The sequence below is a fragment of the Podarcis raffonei genome, chromosome 12, assembly GCF_027172205.1.
Source record: "Podarcis raffonei isolate rPodRaf1 chromosome 12, rPodRaf1.pri, whole genome shotgun sequence".
Taxonomy (NCBI): Eukaryota; Metazoa; Chordata; class Lepidosauria; order Squamata; family Lacertidae; genus Podarcis; species Podarcis raffonei.
Window position 1 is genome coordinate 24573845 of NC_070613.1, and position 18520 is coordinate 24592364.

General features: G+C 41.9%; 1 protein-coding gene across 1 annotated transcript in view; it reads left to right on the forward strand.

Moving 5' to 3' along the window:
* The first annotated feature begins 11185 nt into the window (after window positions 1-11185).
* The window catches only part of CUBN (cubilin), a 139678-nt gene continuing 132343 nt past the window's right edge, over window positions 11186-18520 (forward strand). Inside the window, exons 1-3 of the mRNA XM_053359471.1 lie at window positions 11186-11322; window positions 11451-11580; window positions 13880-13972. Of these exons, the coding sequence (XP_053215446.1) occupies window positions 11204-11322; window positions 11451-11580; window positions 13880-13972 (342 nt within the window). The 5' untranslated portion in view covers window positions 11186-11203. The remainder of the gene's footprint in view (window positions 11323-11450; window positions 11581-13879; window positions 13973-18520) is intronic.

An 18520-nucleotide genomic window follows, 5' to 3' on the forward strand; every position in this document is an offset into this window, starting at 1 on the left:
AGTGTTAAAGTTACACGCTCCAGGTTATGCAGATCAAAAACAAACCAACGACAAAACTGGCCACAGTCTCTTGAAACTAAACCTTGTGAGTAAAATTTCAGCTAATACTGGACACCTGTAAGTCCATAGCCCTGATTTTGTCCATTATATTAGGGCAGGACAAACCTAATATTGTGTGTGGGAGAGGCCCATCATCTCATCCAGACACCTGCCAGGTCCCTCTAAACCAGGGATTGCTTTCTCTTCCCTGCTCCCAGCTGCTTTGTTGTTGTTGTTTTAATATTCCTTTCCCTATTCACACCTGTGGAAGGCGAAATGTCTATTCCAGCTCCAGGCTGGCATAGCTTAGGGGCCTGATCCATAGGCATGTCAGGGGAGCAAGGGGGGTTGAATCCCAAGTCATTCTTGATTAGATGAAACACCCTGTTTCATCTCTTCGCACTGGCAGGACCTTTGGAGCAGGTATGCGCCTTGCTGGCAGACCTCCTCTCTGTCATCAGATAGGCAATTCTGCCTCACACCAGCTCTTCTTATCCAATCTTTCATAGGGATCGCTCTGTAAATCATTAGCTAGTTAATTAGCTGTACAGCAGCATTCTCTGCATATGTTACTTATAATTAAGTGCTACAAATTCCACTAGGAGTTAGTTCCAAGTGAATGGAACATATGAATGAAACTTTAGATACTTTTATAAATATTCTGTGGAAAAAAACATTTTGTTGACACTTTTAAAAAATGTAACATTTATTTATCAATTATATCATCAGCGTTTGAGGTTTTATATACATGGTAATAAATATATCTAGTAAAGGAGAGGGTTTTTTAAAAATAGCATTTCCTGCCATCAATGCTTTAGTGCTGAAATGTAGAATTTTGAATGGTGCCTATTTAAATTATAGCATCTCTTTGCTTACATGCAGAAATATTGTTTGGTAAGCAAAGCATTTCGTGTAGCCTCTCCAACCCTCTGCAGCCTGAGAAGAGTCTAGTTTGGGTGGGTGACGTTATCTGGAAATATGCAAACGCACTTCTAATCTTCCTTGGCCATGCGTTTCTGAGTGAAGCTGCAAGCACTCAAGTTCCAAGGCTACGGTATTTCTTTAGACTCCCCCAGCTCTTGTGTGTTGCTGAGATAGTGCTCACATGCTTTCATTGCCTGGGGCTCCTGACTCTAGAAATGTTGAACATTTTTGTCATTGTCTGGCAATTAAAAAAAATAAAAATAGGGAGGGATAAATGCACTGTCACACTGTTCAGATGTCAAATGTAGAAGGCATATTAGCCCAATGGCAAATTTGATCCAAACATTCTTGCTTTATATCTAGCCTTTAAACAAATTGTTTTGCAGATTTGTAAAGCTACCCAAATATTTACTTTTAGTAGACGTCAAAGGCTTTGAAACATCTTCTGCCAGGCATGGTGGAATTACACTTCTTTTCTAATTTGCTGGCAAGCTGGAGGGGTGGGAGGGAATCAATCGAAAAATAACAAAAAGGTATTTTCAGGCTGAAAAGTGCTGTTTCCTGGGGACAGAATTGACATAGAAAATAACAGAAGATCTGCACTGGAAAGATGCTTGGTGGTCTTCCAGTCCAAGAGTGACTACCCTGTTGTCTCCCAGATGTTGTTTGACTCTCATCAGCACCAGCCAGCATGACCAAAGGCCAGGTTTGATGAAAGCTGTTAACCACCCTGATGTAGTCCTTCCTAAATCCAACAGTCATGCAATTATATTTGACTTTCAACCATGGATGCTACCCCCAAGATGACAGGATATAAGGATAAGGTACATTACTCAAATTCCAGACTCAAAAGCTTTTCATGGTGGATTTTAGTGGTCAGTGGAGGCTGGTGAAGCAGCCTCTGTAATTCTAGATTCACAATCGCCACCAGGAAATTTTAGGACATCTTATGCCATTTATATATATATATATATTCTGAAACTTGTGTTTGTAGGGAAGGACATATTGGCTTTCATATAAAATTCAGCATTAAATCCTGACCCAGTAATGTGAAGAAGATGCTGCAGGGATGTTATCCTTTCACTTTCTCTTAAGCAGATAAGAATAACTGCTGGATCAGATCAAAGGCCTATCTCCTTCAGCATCCTGCTCTCACCCAGTATTTTTCCCACAGGCCATAAAGGTTAGGGATGTAATCGGGACAGAAAGGAAAAACAGAAGGCTGAACTAATTCCCTTGATGAGAATTGCTGACCCCAAGTGACTCAGCAAGCATAACAGTTTATCAGCAGAAAGTGTATTATACATATAGCACAACCTGGGCATTTAACTTGCCATGGTGCAATTTGTGTTTTGATTTTTTAAAAATGTATTGCCAGAGATGAATTTATATGAACACTGGAAAACCATGGATTTACATATCAAGAATTTTCTTTTCTCCAATTTGCATGAGTAATGTCATAATCAAAAGACCTCTTTGCAAGGACGAGACGACATTGAATTTAAAAAAGATTGGAAGGACTTTATTGAATATATACAGAAACAATGTTAAGGTTAATACATTAGCAGGATTTTAGAAATACTTGTAATGACATTATGAATGGACAATAAGTAATTTCAATGATTTTTCAATTTAAAATGGTCATGCGGTATGATGATAAACCATGGAACCAGGGAAGGAGCTAGGGGGAAGCCAACTTTTTACTTTTTTCTTGTTTGATTATGAAGATGTACTGTTGTTGGGTTTATTTTATTTTTTATTTTTGGAAAATTACTAAAATATTTTTTTAAGTCCTCTTTACAAATAAATAAATCAAATCACATAATATATCATTTGGAGTAACCCTGCAATGACAGCCAAAGAACTAGTGTGTTTCTCTTAAGCCCAGAATAGAGAAAATTTCTTTAATTGCTTGCACATTTTTGTTGGTATTGCTTGGTATTGACAAGATTTCCTGAGCTCAGAGCCAGCGGATTCAGAGGTGTCCAAAGGCCCTACAGACTTGGCAGAACACAGCTCCCCAGAGCCTACGAAAGAGCCAGACTCTGGTTATGACAATGATAGCAGACAACACCCACAGAAGGAGGACGTTCTTTTCAAGCTCGAAACAGTGGGAGAACTGGAAAGCGGACAATGACTTCTCTTTGCAAATGCTGAAAGAGGACCTCCAAGATTATGTGATGGAAGCCCTGAGTCAGTACTTCCTGCCAGGAAAGTTATTACTGCGTTACGCTGTTCTTCTAGACATTGTTCCACCCTCTTGCAGAAGATCTACGTGCTTCATAAAAGGGTAAGCTTCTCAGAAAAGAAGTGTTGGTGAATATTATTCTCATATTAGAATACAATATTTTCTTTGTATTTTTTCTTTTTCTTTTTTAAAAAGCTAGCCAACAAACCAGACTATTCTGGAACATATTTTTCCTAACTGCATTCTTCCTGATCTAATAAAAAAGAATTGACTAGCCTGTGGGAACATCCAGCCTGAAACAGTGTTCACAAAGGACAATGCTGAATGGCTTTCAAAGAAACGTGGCTATCCCTCATCAGAGCAAAGCCACGCTATGAGTTGCTGGCGAAATCATTTGTTCATGCACTTCATATGGTTTCTTCAAGACAACGATGCATTATGTAGAGTGATGTATCTAGTCCTCATTAAACTGCCACTGCTTCTCAGCTTGTTCAATATCATGAATGTCAACTATGTCCAACTATCTCTAGTTGAATATCGGAAGGATTCCAAATGCCAGCTTCCTCAGTGATGGCAGCTGCAATCTGAGAGGCAAAACAGGAAGTGCCTCATGGAGAAAAATATAAATCACAATTGCATTGTTGAATCACATCAATTGCTGCACAGTCCAGTATCCTGTTTCCAATAGTGGCATTTCAGGTGTGGCATGTTATATCCCCCTGGAAACGCACATGTTTATTCCACGAATATATACACACACACACACACACACACCCATACACAGTGGTACCTTGGGTTACATATGCTTCAGGTTACAGACTCTGCTAACCCAGAAATAGTGCTTCAGGTTAAGAACTTTGCTTCAGGATGAGAACAGAAATCGTGCTCCGGTGGCGCGGTGGCAGCAGGAGGCCCCATTAGCTAAAGTGGCGCTTCAGGTTAAGAACAGTTTCAGGTTAAGAACAGACCTCCGGAACGAATTAAGTACTTAACCTGAGGTACCACTGTGTGTGTGTGTGTGTGTGTGTGTGTGTGTGTGTGTGTATCACATCTAAGCATAGGATAATTTCTGGAGACACTAAAACTGGTTTTGTGGCTCTCCACCCTTCTGCCGTTGATCTTGCAACAGTGATGGGGAGAGCTGATGTCCATCTGTCAGTCATCTGGCTTCACCATGACACCAGGCGAAGCATTTTCCTTTGCCCAAATCAAACTGGACTGGCAAGGAAAGCAAGGTTGGCAATTGCTGCCAACCAGCAGTAGCAGCTACAGACCCTGGTTTCTTTGTGCCATTGGACTTGAAAGATGAGGCTTTCCAATCGGCTGATCAATACTTGCAGCAAGCACCACTTTGCTCTGGGATAGGCTGCACTACAGTGTTCCCAGGAGTTGCAACCTCGTCCCATCCCCCCATATCTGTTTGTTTTATTTGCAAAGTCAATTGCTGTCTAGGACAGTAATTTTAACTCTTGTGGAATTCCATGTGTCATGCAGTGTGGTCTTTGCTGGAGTTCCTAGCTGACCACAGCCTTCAATACATACACTAAGCATTTCGCACTCCAAGTAGCATTGATGAAACAGTTTGCTAGCTACTCACTGTACAGATTCCACCCCTCCTCATCCCAGTGCAAACATTTACCTTCCTCTCCCCAGCATGCACCCTTTTAAATGTTTCTATTGTTATATGCTATTGCTATATGGGCGAGAGATCTAAAGTGCACTTTCTAAAACTGCGTCTTTCCTCAGCCAGTTCTTCCAGAATGGTTATCAAGGAAATCAAGCCCATTTCTTAGATCCTTGTTCTATAATTAACATTAAATGACAGCCTGCAAGAGACTTCTGTTTACACAAAAAACCTCATTGAATCTAGAAAAAGCATAGCATCATTAAAAAAAATTGCTGGACTCTCATTGTTAAGTGTAGGCATTTGTGTGTGTATGTGTGTCCTTTTGAAATAACCATGCTCAACATTAAGTTGAAAGTACTGATTAAAAACAACATCTGGTTGAGTTCATTGCTCTGGGTCTTTTTTGAAATAAAACCATATGTCTTTTACTAATGGTTCTGTCTGAATATCAATGAGCCCAAACTTCTGAAGTGGCCCTGCTTTCTGTACATATAATAGGGAATGGATTTAGTACATCTGATGAAGAATCTGTGGACATTAAGCCACTGATTTCAGCAGGGCATGGCTGCCATTCCAAAGAAGCATGAATCACACAAGCGCAGAAGAGTCGAGTGCACACTGTATTTTTCATTTTAGCAATTGCCCATAAAACTGTTTTTTTTTTAAGAAAACTGAAAGGGAGGAAATGAAGCAAAAACTACAGGAAATTCCTGGCTCTGAGTACAAGCTGGGCAACTGGGAATATATACCTATTTGGATTGATTGCATTGTATGGTCTTCTATTTTTAAAATTCATACTGGCTAATTTTCCAATCCCCCAGATCATCTGCATTCAATAATAATGTTTTGTGCAGATTCTTTCATTAGGCTGTTGTGAGCACTGCCCTTTTAACCCCTGCACACAATCAATACTGGAAATCTCACAGGAATCTTAATATCTTGTCCTAAATTGATTTTTAAAGTGGTATGGTCACTATATAGAAGGAACTGGCTCAGTGTTACAGACAGCAGAGAATATTCAGGTAAAGTAGCCTCATTTATATGTTCCTAGATTATTTTAAGGTGTATTTAGGTGTGCTTTCACTGCATTAGTTAGTCTGGGGATATAAGCAGCAAAACACTTGACAGAAATAAACCTGGAATCCCAGATTTCATCAAATACAAATGTGGATTTGTGCAATCAATTCCAGGTATATTGTTTGCAAGAGTGTGAACATCTCACTTGCAGGGAAGCATACAAGAGCTCTTAATTTTCTGCAGTTGTAAAATAGGTTACATTATCATAGAATGTAAGAATAAAACATGGCCTTTCCCCCCCAGAATAGACTTTTGTTGTGGTTTAGTTGTGTCCGATTCTTTGTGACCCCATGGACCAGAGCATGCCAGGCACTCCTGTCTTCCACTGCCTTCCGCAGCTTGGTCAAACTCAAGTTTGTAGCTTCAAGAACACTGTCCAGCCATCTCGTCCTCTGTCGTCCCCTTCTCCTTGTGCCCCCAATCTTTCTCAACATCAGGGGCTTTTCCAGGGAGTCTTCTCTTCTCATGAGGTGGCCAAAGTATTGGAGCCTCAGCTTCACGATCTGTCCTTCCAGTGAGCAATCAGGGCTGATTTCCTTCAGAATGGAGAGGTTTGATCTTCTTGCAGTCCATGGGACTCTCAAGAGTCTCCTCCAGCACCATAATTCAAAGCATCAATTCTTTGGTGATCAGCCTTCTTTATGGTCCAGCTCTCACTTCCATACATCACTACTGGGAAAACCATGGCGGTATACGGACCTTTGTTGGCAAGGTGATGTCTCTGCTTTTTAAGATGCTGTCTACCACAATAGACTACTTAAACACAAAAAAGAATGTTCCACCCTCAATCTGATTATCTTAATATTATCCATTGAAGTTCTCATTAAACTGCTCCCAGGGAGAGCATTGGTCCTGGTCATTCTTGGGCAGCTATTGAGGCCTATGTGCCCTGATACTACAGCTCACCAGCACAGCTGCATTGATGCAGAACTGGGAAGCCTTTTTTTCTTCTCATGGGCCAACTCTGACAGGTGAGAAAGACAACCCACCTGAGAGTCACATGACATCATCATGATGTCACAGGGTTGACAGGCAGGTGGGCTTTCCACTTATTAAAATCTTTACACAAGGATTGCAGAAATGACGGAGAGTGGGAGACGAAGAAAGCGTAGTTTTGAAAACAAAAGCAACGGAGGAGACTTCTGGAGCTCTGCCTTTTCTTGCAAAATGCTCCAAAACACACCCTAGATATCCAGAGCACACCTTTCTTCCTTTCCGGGCTAGGGTGAAGGGAGAAATAAGTGTTTGCAAAACAACCCCTTCTCTCTTCCTGCCTCCAAGCCAAAAATACAAGCTGGAGATCTGTTACTTTCAATATGCCAAGTTTGAAAAGGAAGAAATATATTGGATATCTAGACTATGTTTTGGATCTGTGATGGGGCAGGGGGAGGAGAAAGGAGCCTTTTGCCAGCAAATGCAATGGAGAAGACTTCTTCTGAATGCTCTGCCTTCACTTGCAGAACACTTTCTTCCTTTCTCCTGATGCTCAGGGACGTTTCTTGACTTGCCTTGACTGCCTTCTTTGGCTCTGTTCTCCAAGCACATTCCCAGTCCACATCTTAACATAGGGCGGCACAGGAGGGGAGGTGGAGGGTCATGTGCTGCACAGACAACAGGTGGTATTCCGTGCAAGTCCTACTCAGAGTAAGCCCATTGAAAGTATTGAGCCTAAGTTCATCATACCCATTAACTTCAGTGGGTCTGCTCTGTGTAGGATTAGCCTTGAAAAGCACCCAAATAGCTTGCCCCTAATATTCATGGACTTTCGTGGTTGCTTGAATTAAAACCTTGGCCTTTTGTGGCACTGCTGATTGGTCAACCTCTTCCTACCCAATGCACAACCCAGAATCCAATGGGCCTGTGGCAATAGAGTTTTTCAGCTCAGCTCCCCTAAAGGCTCCTTCAAGGAGTGTTGTTGTGGCAAATGTGGCATGAAATTAATTGCTAAAAAAGTAGTGTACAAATGTAAGAATTATGTAAAGTGATTGTCCACCCAGAGTAGTTAACTTGTTGTTTTTCCACAGCTTGATGGGAGTTGTAGTCCAGAACATCTGGGGGGCACCCGCTGGGGAGGGCTGTTATATACTAACAGTGAGCTCATTCTCTGAGAGTGGAGCCTTATGTGGCCAATTGGAACAATAACTGTAGCTATAGATGCCTGGCCACTCTGCAGTACCTTTTAAAATCCATGAAGTGGTCCATAATCACAATTCATAGTCTCTTTGGCTATTAAGGATGGATTTATTGGTCCTCCTTTCTTCTGGATACAGGAGAAGTAGCTATGATGTGGAGTCATAAACTCTTCCAATTGTTTTATCATCATTACTATAATAGGTCTCCAAAGATTGCTGAAACAACATCATTATTGACCAGGATGTTCTTGCACCTGCGACTAGCTTTCAGAAGGATGACATCAGATTAGTCAGAAGATTTTTCTGCTCCTGAACATAAGACAAGAGAGTAGGGAAGTGAGGTGCAGGAATGATTGGTTGACAAGCAGGCTCGAGAGGGGATTACTTCACTTTTCCACTTGCAAACAAGGGATGCTTCAGAGCGTAGCATTTAGGACTTGAGCCACTTGAGTCTAGTTTCTCTGCAGGTCACTGGGCACGGATAAAACACGGAGAAAAATTACTCCAAACTAGGCAAACATGTCCTTTGCCAAGCAGCCGTGAGAAGGCAAAGCAAGACAAGTTGTTCCCTAAATGAGAACACTCTGTAGAGAGCCACTTTTCAGTGTTGCAAACTTCTCTTTCATGAGAAGAGAAGACTCCCTGGAAAAGACCCTGATGTTGGGGAAGATAGAGGGCACAAGGAGAAGGGGATGACAGAGGATGAGATGGCTGGACAATGTTCTCGAAGGTACCAGCATGAGTTTGACCAAACTGCGGGAGGCAGTGGAAGACAGGAGTGTCTGGCGTGCTCTGGTCCATGGGGTCACGAAGAGTCGGACATGACTAAATGACTAAACAACAGCAATAGCTACTGGAGATGATTGTGGCTGATTACAGGGCCATAAATTGAGAGTTTATATAAAAATTAAAATATAAGTTTTTATATTATATAATTTATGTTTTATCTAAATGAACTTTATGCGTAACTGCAAATGTTTAACATCCCTTACAAAATGTTTGTTGGAAGAATAAATCTCTCTTAGTTTACATGACTGTTGTAAGACAGTTGTGGAAATACAGTGTTACTCAAAATTAATACTATGTTTTAATTTGCAGGCACTATAATTGTTAAGGAACAATTCACATTTTTTTTGTCAAGCTATCTGCAAATTTCTGCACTTAAGCAGAATGTTTAGGTGTCAATGCTTTAAATAAACAAACTAAATTGTAAGAAAAGTCATAACCAGCTGCAATTACTTAGTACCACTAGAAAAACATTTAAAAAAACCACAGAGTTCTAGTGTTGTGAGAGAAGGTGAAAAGTGTTTCACTTTCTTCACACCAGGCATAATTTTATGTACTTTTATTCTGTCACCTTTTATTCCTATAATTCATCTCAGTTTGTTCCTAAATTAGATATAAGAACTGAGCCTTCATCTAACAGATTTGGCTAAAGGCTTGAATTGCACTGTGTCTCTGTGTATCATTTTTTAAAACTGAAGTATTTGGCAATTAATTATGGTCAGATATACTTTCCTTTTCTGCTTTCACTATACTTATCCTAATGTAATATTTTTTTCCACCCTGCAGGAGACTCTCAATATCAAATTCAGCTCAATTTCCTGTGTAAGTTTGTTTAAAATCAAAACCCATTAGTTGTTCAATATATCTTGCTGCCCCGCTATATGAAACCTCTTAAGTGCTCTTGTGGTTTCTGGGTTTATAAGTCTTGAATCAATAAAGATAGCCTCTTCTGTCTCTGGCAAGGTGTAGCATACCCTCCTGGGCACATTCGTCGACAAACAGTGAATTAGTCACAGAATTCAGAGTCTAATATGCATAGAAATGGCAAACAGGACAGATAATAAGGGTGTGCAGATACACAGATAAAGGATTGGTGGCACCAATTGGTGACCTTTGTTTCACCCTTACAAGCTGTGGATTTGGCAGACATACCCACTTCTGTGAATGAACAGTGTTTACTAGTTAATAACTTTGTAGAAAAAGAACAACGGGAAATATCTAAAAGAGATGGAAATGTTCTCAGACAGGATCAAATGCACCATCACAACATCTTGGAATTATGGGCAGTTGCTATTACTTATCATTGCAAGTGGGATCATTGTGAGTTTAAAGGGGGGGAGGGCTCAGTGTAGGAGAGGCTGAGCTAACATGAACAAACTGAGTGAGAAGAGTCATCTACTGTGGTGGGGATATCTCCATGCCCAAATCAAAGTGCTGGTTTTGACCCATAAAGTCTTAAACGTCTCAGGACTGTAATACCTCAAGGATCACCTATCCCCATATGAACCTACCTGGTCCTGAGATCATCTTCTGAGTCCCTTCTTCATGTGCCTCCTCCACGAGAGGTCCGGAGGGTGGCAACATGAGAATGGGCCTTTTCTGCAGTGGTTCCCTGTTTGTGGAATGCCCTCCTCAGGGAGGTATACACCTTTAGGCGCCAGGCAAAAATGTTCCTCTTAGGTCTTTGGCTGATTGATGCCCTTTTAAAATGTGTTGTGGAAGGTGGGGATCATTGGGTAGCCTTTGATTTTTTTTTACAGTGGTTCCTTGGGTTACATACGCTTCAGGTTACAGATTCTGCTAACCCAGAAATATTACCTCGGGTTAAGAACTTTGCTTCAGGATGAGAACAGAAATCATGCAGCAGTGGCAGCAGGAGGCCCCATTAGCTAAAGTGGTGCTTCAGGTTAAGTACAGTTTCAGGTTAAGAACGGACCTCCAGAACGAATTAAGTACTTAACCCGAGGTACCACTGTATTTATAATGTATTTTCTGTTTTTTATATTGCGATTTTATATTGTGAACATGGCTGAATCTCCCGCCGTGTTTCCATTATCGCTGGAGCTATGGAAAGGGTTCAAGGCGGGTCAAACCAAAATACAGTTACATGGCACCATCAAGATGCACACACCAAGATTACCAGTCCAGGGAGAAGCATTGCCCAGTAAGAAGTACCTGCTGACATGTCCCAGGAACTGCTCTTTCAAACCTACTCACCTGGCATATTGTCACTCCTGGCAAATGAAATCTCCCTTTTCTCTCTTAACTAAGTTATGGATGGGTCAGAAGGGGGAAAGAGCTGACTAAGCATCTCTGTGAATATGCAGAGTCCTGTCAGGGCAAAGTACACCTGACACTGGGTTAATCCTTGAAGATAGTGCAGATTTCACTTTAACCCACTGCACAGTCCAGGAAGACTTGCGGGGAGGAATGTTGAGTCCAGGCTCTCTTCGGTGGGCTTTGGTGACATTCCTGATTATTTCTGGATTCAACTATGGATCTGAATCTACTGAGAAAAAGAGAGCCAAAAGGGGCATCAATCAGGATCAGTAAGTATCATTCTTGGGGTGTTAACCTGCAACCTGGCTTGCTCAGACAGAGCATAGATCAATCAGCTTCATTATATCTCTGGCAAATTTAACACCACATGCAATATTCTTCCTTTTCAATGCACCAGGCCTCGCTTGTCCTCTGAAAGGGGCAATTTAGTGTTCCATACTGGCTCTGCCAAAAATATTGAATTCAGAACCGGATCGCAGGGCAGAATAAAAGTTAACGAAGAAGACCTTGTGGAGACTTTGATCCAGGTAATCTTTTGTGTGGTTTTATTTGGTTCATTGGTGTCCTTCAAATGGCTTTTGGATGCAAAGAGTTATAGTCAATCAGTATGGAGTTACACAGAGCCATCAGGGCACATAGAGCTTCACAAGATAGGTCCCTGTCCCGAGGAGCTTACAGCCAATAATTTGGAAGGGGAGGGGAGGTCAGGCAAATGATTTGAGTATACAGTGGTGCCTAGCGCCACCATAATTTCAGGCATCAACTGTATTTGTTTATTTCATTAACTTAATTTATGAATCACTTCCCATAAAACATCCCAAATGAATAGCAATCAAAGCACCAACAATAAAAGGATATATTACAACAATTTCAGAGCTAATACTGATAGACACTGGGATAAAAGTCTGTACCGCAGATTGCATCCATTTAAATGGCTTGTTGAAAAAGGAAGGTATTGGATAGTCACCAAAATGACAACAGAGGTGGTACCTGTCAGATACGGAACGGGAAGGAATTCCAAAGTGCCTGATTCCTATTTCATATGGAACAGACCTCCCAATAAGACACTATCACAGAATCATAGAGTTGGAAGGGATCCTGAAGATCATCTAGTCCTACCCCTTGCAATGCAGGGATATGCAGCCATCCCATGCACGGATCAAACCTGCAACCCTGGCATTATCAGCACCACGATCTAGCCCATTGAGCTATCAGCACAGTGATTAAGTATCTAAGGTGTGAGCCAATCTTTGGGGTATCCTGGTTCCAAGCTGTATAGTACTTTATACTTTGAATTTGGTTTCGGTAGCTAATTGGCAGATAGTGCAATTTTCTTTCACTGTTGTGTTGACAATGTTGATGGAACACTTCCATCTGTTGTGAGTTAGACCGCTTCAATCAATCCATCTCTGGACTCGACTATCCCACACGGTGCATGCCTTTCTGCAAAAGTAATTGGGCCATGTGGAAAACACAGTTGTGATATGAGGTCTTTTCGTTGCTATGGGCACAGTCCAGGCCACGAGTGCTTCTGGAGTTCTTTAGCTCATGTCAGCCTCTCTTCATGGTATCCTTGGTTTCCCCCTTTTCATAAAACCAACAGTACCAGGAAAAATCAAGTGCTATAGTCACGTGGCTTCTTCCATACTAAGTGGGTTCAGAGCTCTTCAAAGCATTCAAGCCCACAAATCCAGCATCTACTCCTGCTTCTATCTTATTCTGATCTTCTCCCATTTGTCTAAAGAATTTTATTTTTTTATTTTTTTACTTCACTTAATAGCTGCTGGAGATGATTGTGGCTGATTACAGGGCCATAAATCGAGAGTTTATATAAAAATTAAAAGATAAGCTTTTATAGTATATAATTTATGCCTTATCTAAATGAACTTTATAATAACAACATCATATAATAGAAGTGATGTCAGAGTTAGCATGTGGCAACAACAGCTGAAATATACTGTGGCCTTGTAAGACCTTTTGATCCCAGGGTGGGCTTTTGTATGTGTACAATTGATGTGCAAAGCTAGAATTGGTGTCATCGCCCTTTCACCCCCATTTTGTGAGAACCCCTCGACCTCATTGTTGCTCTTATTCCCTTACTTGCCCCCACCCCCAAGCGGTGTAAAAGGGGAAGGGCAGGTGAGCAACCAAGCAGAAAGTAATGTATGTATTTACTTTTTATATGCCAAAATTTATACACTGCTTCTATGGGGTGTATAGGTTGTTAGGGGAGGGGTAGTACTTCTGGTGGGGGACACATCATGCTCCTTCTGCGGTAGTTTGTCTACCTTTGGTCCCTACCCTGCACTCAGCTCTCACCTGTGGCTCCTAAAAGCATGTGACAGTGGCCATACCCTGGGAAATGGTTTCAACTTGCCAGCTGAACCAGGTGAGGGTAGCCAAAGGGTCTCAAACCGTCAGGGAGTTATGGATGTCCCCTGCATGTGAAGATGCAGGTGGGTGGGTTGGGCAGGCGAGACCAATAGTGGGCCCAACAGTCAAGAAGGCGGTTTCAGGATGTTCTGTAGAGGGAAGTGAAGGGCAGCGGGGGCTTGTCAACCTGGGGCAGTAGCCCATCTAGGAGAAGGAAAACTCTGGTCTTAAACCTCCACTGTCTTGCAGGATATCTTTGGGAGAAGAAAAGGCTAAGGAGTAAACCAAATCTGGAGTGGAGTCCCTAAGGCAGTTGGATGGTGCCTTGTAGGCCTCCCTCCAGCATCCAACAGTGTTCTGTATTTATCTCCCTTGTGGATTTCTCACAACATCTCTGAAAACTGAGTTCATTCCCTGCACTTTAAAGCACTGTCAATTTCTCTTAAAATTTAGATCAGAAAGAATAAAGATGAGATTCTGGAACTGAAAAGAATCGCTGGTATCCCTCAAAATATTTCCAGTCAGATGACACAGCTTCATTCTAAGGTAAGTCTTATTTTCAATAAAGTTATACACAAAGATATTTTCAGCTCTTCACCATGTGAAGAAAAAAAGTCAGTATTTTGCCATAAGAGTGATGTAGTAGTTGGAATGTCAGGAAATGACCTTTCCAAATTTCCACTCAGCCATGAAGTTCATTGCACAACCTTGGGCTCATTCCTATTTTTCAGCCCAACTTACCTTACAGGATTACTGTGAGGATGAAATGGGGCAGTGAGGAAGCCATCTATTTGTTGTTGTTGTTTAGTCATTTAGTCGTGTCCGACTCTTCGTGACCCCATGGACCAGAGCACGCCAGGCACTTCTGTCCTCCACTGCCTCCCACAGTTTGATCAAACTCATGCTGGTAGCTTCAAGAACACCATCCAACCATCTCATCTTCTGTCGTCCCCTTCTCCTTGTGCCCTCCATCTTTCCCAACATCAGGGTCTTTTCCAGGGAGTCTTCTCTTCTCATGAGGTGGCCAAAGTATTGGAGCCTCAGCTTCACGATCTGTCCTTCCAGTGAGCACTCAGGGCTGATTTCCTTAAGAATGGATAGGTTTGATCTTCTTGCAGTCCATGGGACTCTCAAGAGTCTCCTCCAGCACCATAATTCAAAAGCATCAATTCTTCGGCGATCAGCCTTCTTTATGGTCCAGCTCTCACTTCCATACATCACTACTGGGAAAACCATAGCTTTTACTATACGGACCTTTGTTGGCAAGGTGATGTCTCTGCTTTTTAAGATGTTGTCTAGGTTTGCCATCGCCTTTCTCCCAAGGAGCAGGCGTCTTTTAATTTCGTGACTGCTGTCACCATCTGCAGTGATCATGGAGCCCAAGAAAGTAAAATCTCTTACTGCCTCCATTTCTTCCCCTTCTATTTGCCAGGAGGTGATGGGACCAGTGGCCATGATCTTCGTTTTTTTCATGTTGAGCTTCAGACCATATTTTGCGTTCTCCTCTTTCACCCTCAATAAAAGGTTCTTTAATTCCTCCTCACTTTCTGCCATCAAGGTTGTGTCATCTGCTTATCTGAGGTTATTGATATTTCTTCCGGCTATCTTAATTCCGGCTTCGGATTCATCTAGCCTAGCCTTTCGCATGATGAATTCTGCATATAAGTTAAATAAGCAGGGAGACAATATACAGCCTTGTCGTACTCCTTTCCCAATTTTGAACCAATCAGTTGTTCCATATCCAGTTCTAACTGTAGCTTCTTGTCCCACATAGAGATTTCTTAGGAGACAGATAAGGTGATCAGGCACTCCCATTTCTTTAAGAACTTGCCATAGTTTGCTGTGGTCGACACAGTCAAAGGCTTTTGCATAGTCAATGAAGCAGAAGTAGATGTCTTTCTGGAACTCTCTAGCTTTCTCCATAATCCAGCGCATGTTTGCAATTTGGTCTCTGGTTCCTCTGCCTCTTCGAAATCCAGCTTGCACTTCTGGGAGTTCTCGGTCCACATACTGCTTGAGCCTTCCTTGTAGAATTTTAAGCATAACCTTGCTAGCGTGTGAAATGAGTGTAATTGTGCGGTAGTTGGAGCATTCTTTGGCACTGCCCTTCTTTGGGATTGGGATGTAGACTGATCTTCTCCAATCCTCTGGCCACTGCTGAGTTTTCCAAATTTGCTGGCATATTGAGTGTAGCACCTTAACAGCATCATCTTTTAAAATTTTAAATAGTTCAGCTGGAATACCATCACTCCCACTGGCCTTGTTATTTGCAGTGCTTTCTAAGGCCCATTTGACTTCACTCTCCAGGATGTCTGGCTCAAGGTCAGCAACCACACTACCTGGGGTGTACGAGACATCCATATCTTTCTGGTATAATTCTTCTGTGTATTCTTGCCACCTCTTCTTGATGTCTTCTGCTTCTGTTAGGTCCTTACCACTTTTGTCCTTTATTATGGTAATCTTTGTACAAAATGTTCCTTTCATATTTCCGATTTTCTTGAACAGATCTCTGGTTCTTCCCATTCTGTTGTTTTCCTCTATTTCTTTGCATTGCTCGTTTAAGAAGGCCTTCTTGTCTCTCCTTGCTATTCTTTGGAAATCTGCATTCAATTTCCTGTATCTTTCACTATCTCCCTCGCATTTTGCTTGCCTTCTCTCCCCTGCTATTTGTAAAGCCTTGTTGGACAGCCACTTTGCTTTCTTGCATTTCTTTTTCATTGGGATGGTTTTAGTTGCTGCCTCCTGTACAATGTTGCGAGCCTCCACCCATAGTTCTTCAGGCACTCTGTCCAGCAAATCTAAATCCTTAAACCTGTTCCTCACTTCCACTGTGTATTCATGAGGGATTTGGTTTAGATTGTATCTTACCGGCCCAGAGGTTTTTCCTACTTTCTTCAGTTTAAGCTTGAATTTTGCTATAAGAAGCTGATGATCTGAGTCACAGTCAGCTCCAGGTCTTGTTTTTGCTGACTGTATAGAGCTTCTCCATCTTTGGCTGCAGAGAATATAATCAATCTGATTTCGATGTTGCCCATCTGGTGATGTCCATGTGTAGAGTCGTCTCTTGTGTTGTTGGAAAAGCGTGTTTGTGATGACCAGCTTGTTCTCTTGACAGAACTCTATTAGCCTTTGCCCTGCTTTGTTTTGATCTCCAAGGCCAAACTTGCCAGTTGTTCCTTTTATCTCTTGCCTCCCTACTTTAGCATTCCAATCCCCTATAATGAGAAGAACATCCTTCTTTGGTGTCACTTCTATAAGGTGTTGTAAGTCTTCATAGAATTGGTCAATTTCAGTTTCTTCAGCACCAGTAGTTGGTGCATAAACTTGGATTACTGTGATGTTAAAAGGTCTGCCTTGGATTCGTATCGAGATCATTCTATCATTTTTGAGATTGCATCCCAGTACAGCTTTCGCCACTCTTTTGTTGACTATGAGGGCCACTCCATTTCTTTTACGGGTTTCTTGCCCACAGTAGTAGATATGATAGTCATCCGAACTGAATTCACCCATTCCCGTCCATTTTAGTTCACTGATGCCCAGGATGTCAATATTTATTCTTGCCATCTCATTTTTGACCACCTCCAACTTACCCAGGTTCATGGTTCTTACATTCCAGGTTCCTATGCAATATTGTTCTTTACAGCATTGGACTTTCCTTTCGCTTCCATGCATATCCGCAACTGAGCGTCCTTTCGGCTTTGGCCCAGCCGCTTCATCAGCTCTGGATCTACTTGTACTTGTCCTCCGCTCTTCTCCAGTAGCATGTTGGACACCTTCTGACCTGAGGGGCTCATCTTCCAGCGTCATAACTTTTATATGCCTGTTGTCTTTGTCCATGGAGTTTTCTTGGCAGGGATACTGGAGTGGCTTGCCGGTTCCTCCTCCAGGTGGATCACATTTGGTCAAAACTCTCCACTATGACCTGTTCATCTTGGGTGCCCTGCTTGGCATAGTTCATAGCTTCTCTGAGTTATTCAAGCCCCTTCGCCACGGCAAGGCAGTGATCCACGAAGGGGAAGCCATCTATACTGTTTCAAAATTCTTGGAGGAAATAGTGGGATATAAGTGTAATAAAGTTTCATATCCTAGTTGAGAATTCTGCACTTTAAACCACATAGACAGTGCTCACAATACCTATTTTCAAAAATCATTGTATTTGTTTGTTCTATAAAGAGACATATACTGATTTCATTGGGTACTGGGCCAAATCCTATTTCTATGGATTTTTTTTTCTCCAGCTCCATGCTTTTTTACCAACCTACTGCCACAATCACTCATGCAAGCCTAGTTTGGAGTTAAAAACAGCACATAATGTGTGCAAGAACTTCTAGCAAAGAGTTACCAGAGCTGGTTGAATTTTAAAATAAAACCCCCGTTTCTTATATCATTATTAATCGTACACCCAGCACTGAAATTTGCTTGCTTTCCAGGCAAATCACAAGTTTTAGCTAGACAGATGGAAGCTGACAGCGCAGATCCAAATGTAAAATCCCATGACATGCTTTGTTCAGGTGGTGCATAATTCTGCACTAAAGCTATTGTAAATCCTGCTGATTTTAATGGGAGAAAGTTACTTAACTTTTTCCTGTTGAAATTAAGGACCACTGCAGCTGTTCAATTTCTACTGTCTTGTGCCTTTTTTTTTTAAAATACGCACGGGGAGGTGGTTTCTGCAATGGAGCAGGATGAATTGATCTCCTTCAGAGGGGACTGTGCAAACAGTAAATTTTGGAACTAGGTGTCTGACTGGTGCAACAAGATTATTAAAGTGGCAGCCCTAGTAGGGGAAAGAGAGGCACAGGCAGGAAAATCTCTTCGGTCAGCCCTGTTCATGAAGCATCAAAGGCAAAGCATAATGATTAAGATAATGACGGAATAAGTGAAGAAAGAATCATCTTCACTATTGTGCTGAGTCATTGCTGTACACTTATGCTTCCTTGTCCATTCAGGACTGGTGCTAGACGTCAGGCAATCATCAGCAGAGTGCTGCTGATGCCTCTATGCTGCTGGACCCCCCCCCAAAAAAAATTCCCCACCAATACCTCTGTGGCAGTTGCACCCCAGTTTCCCTCTTTCCTTGCTGCTCCTTCTCCT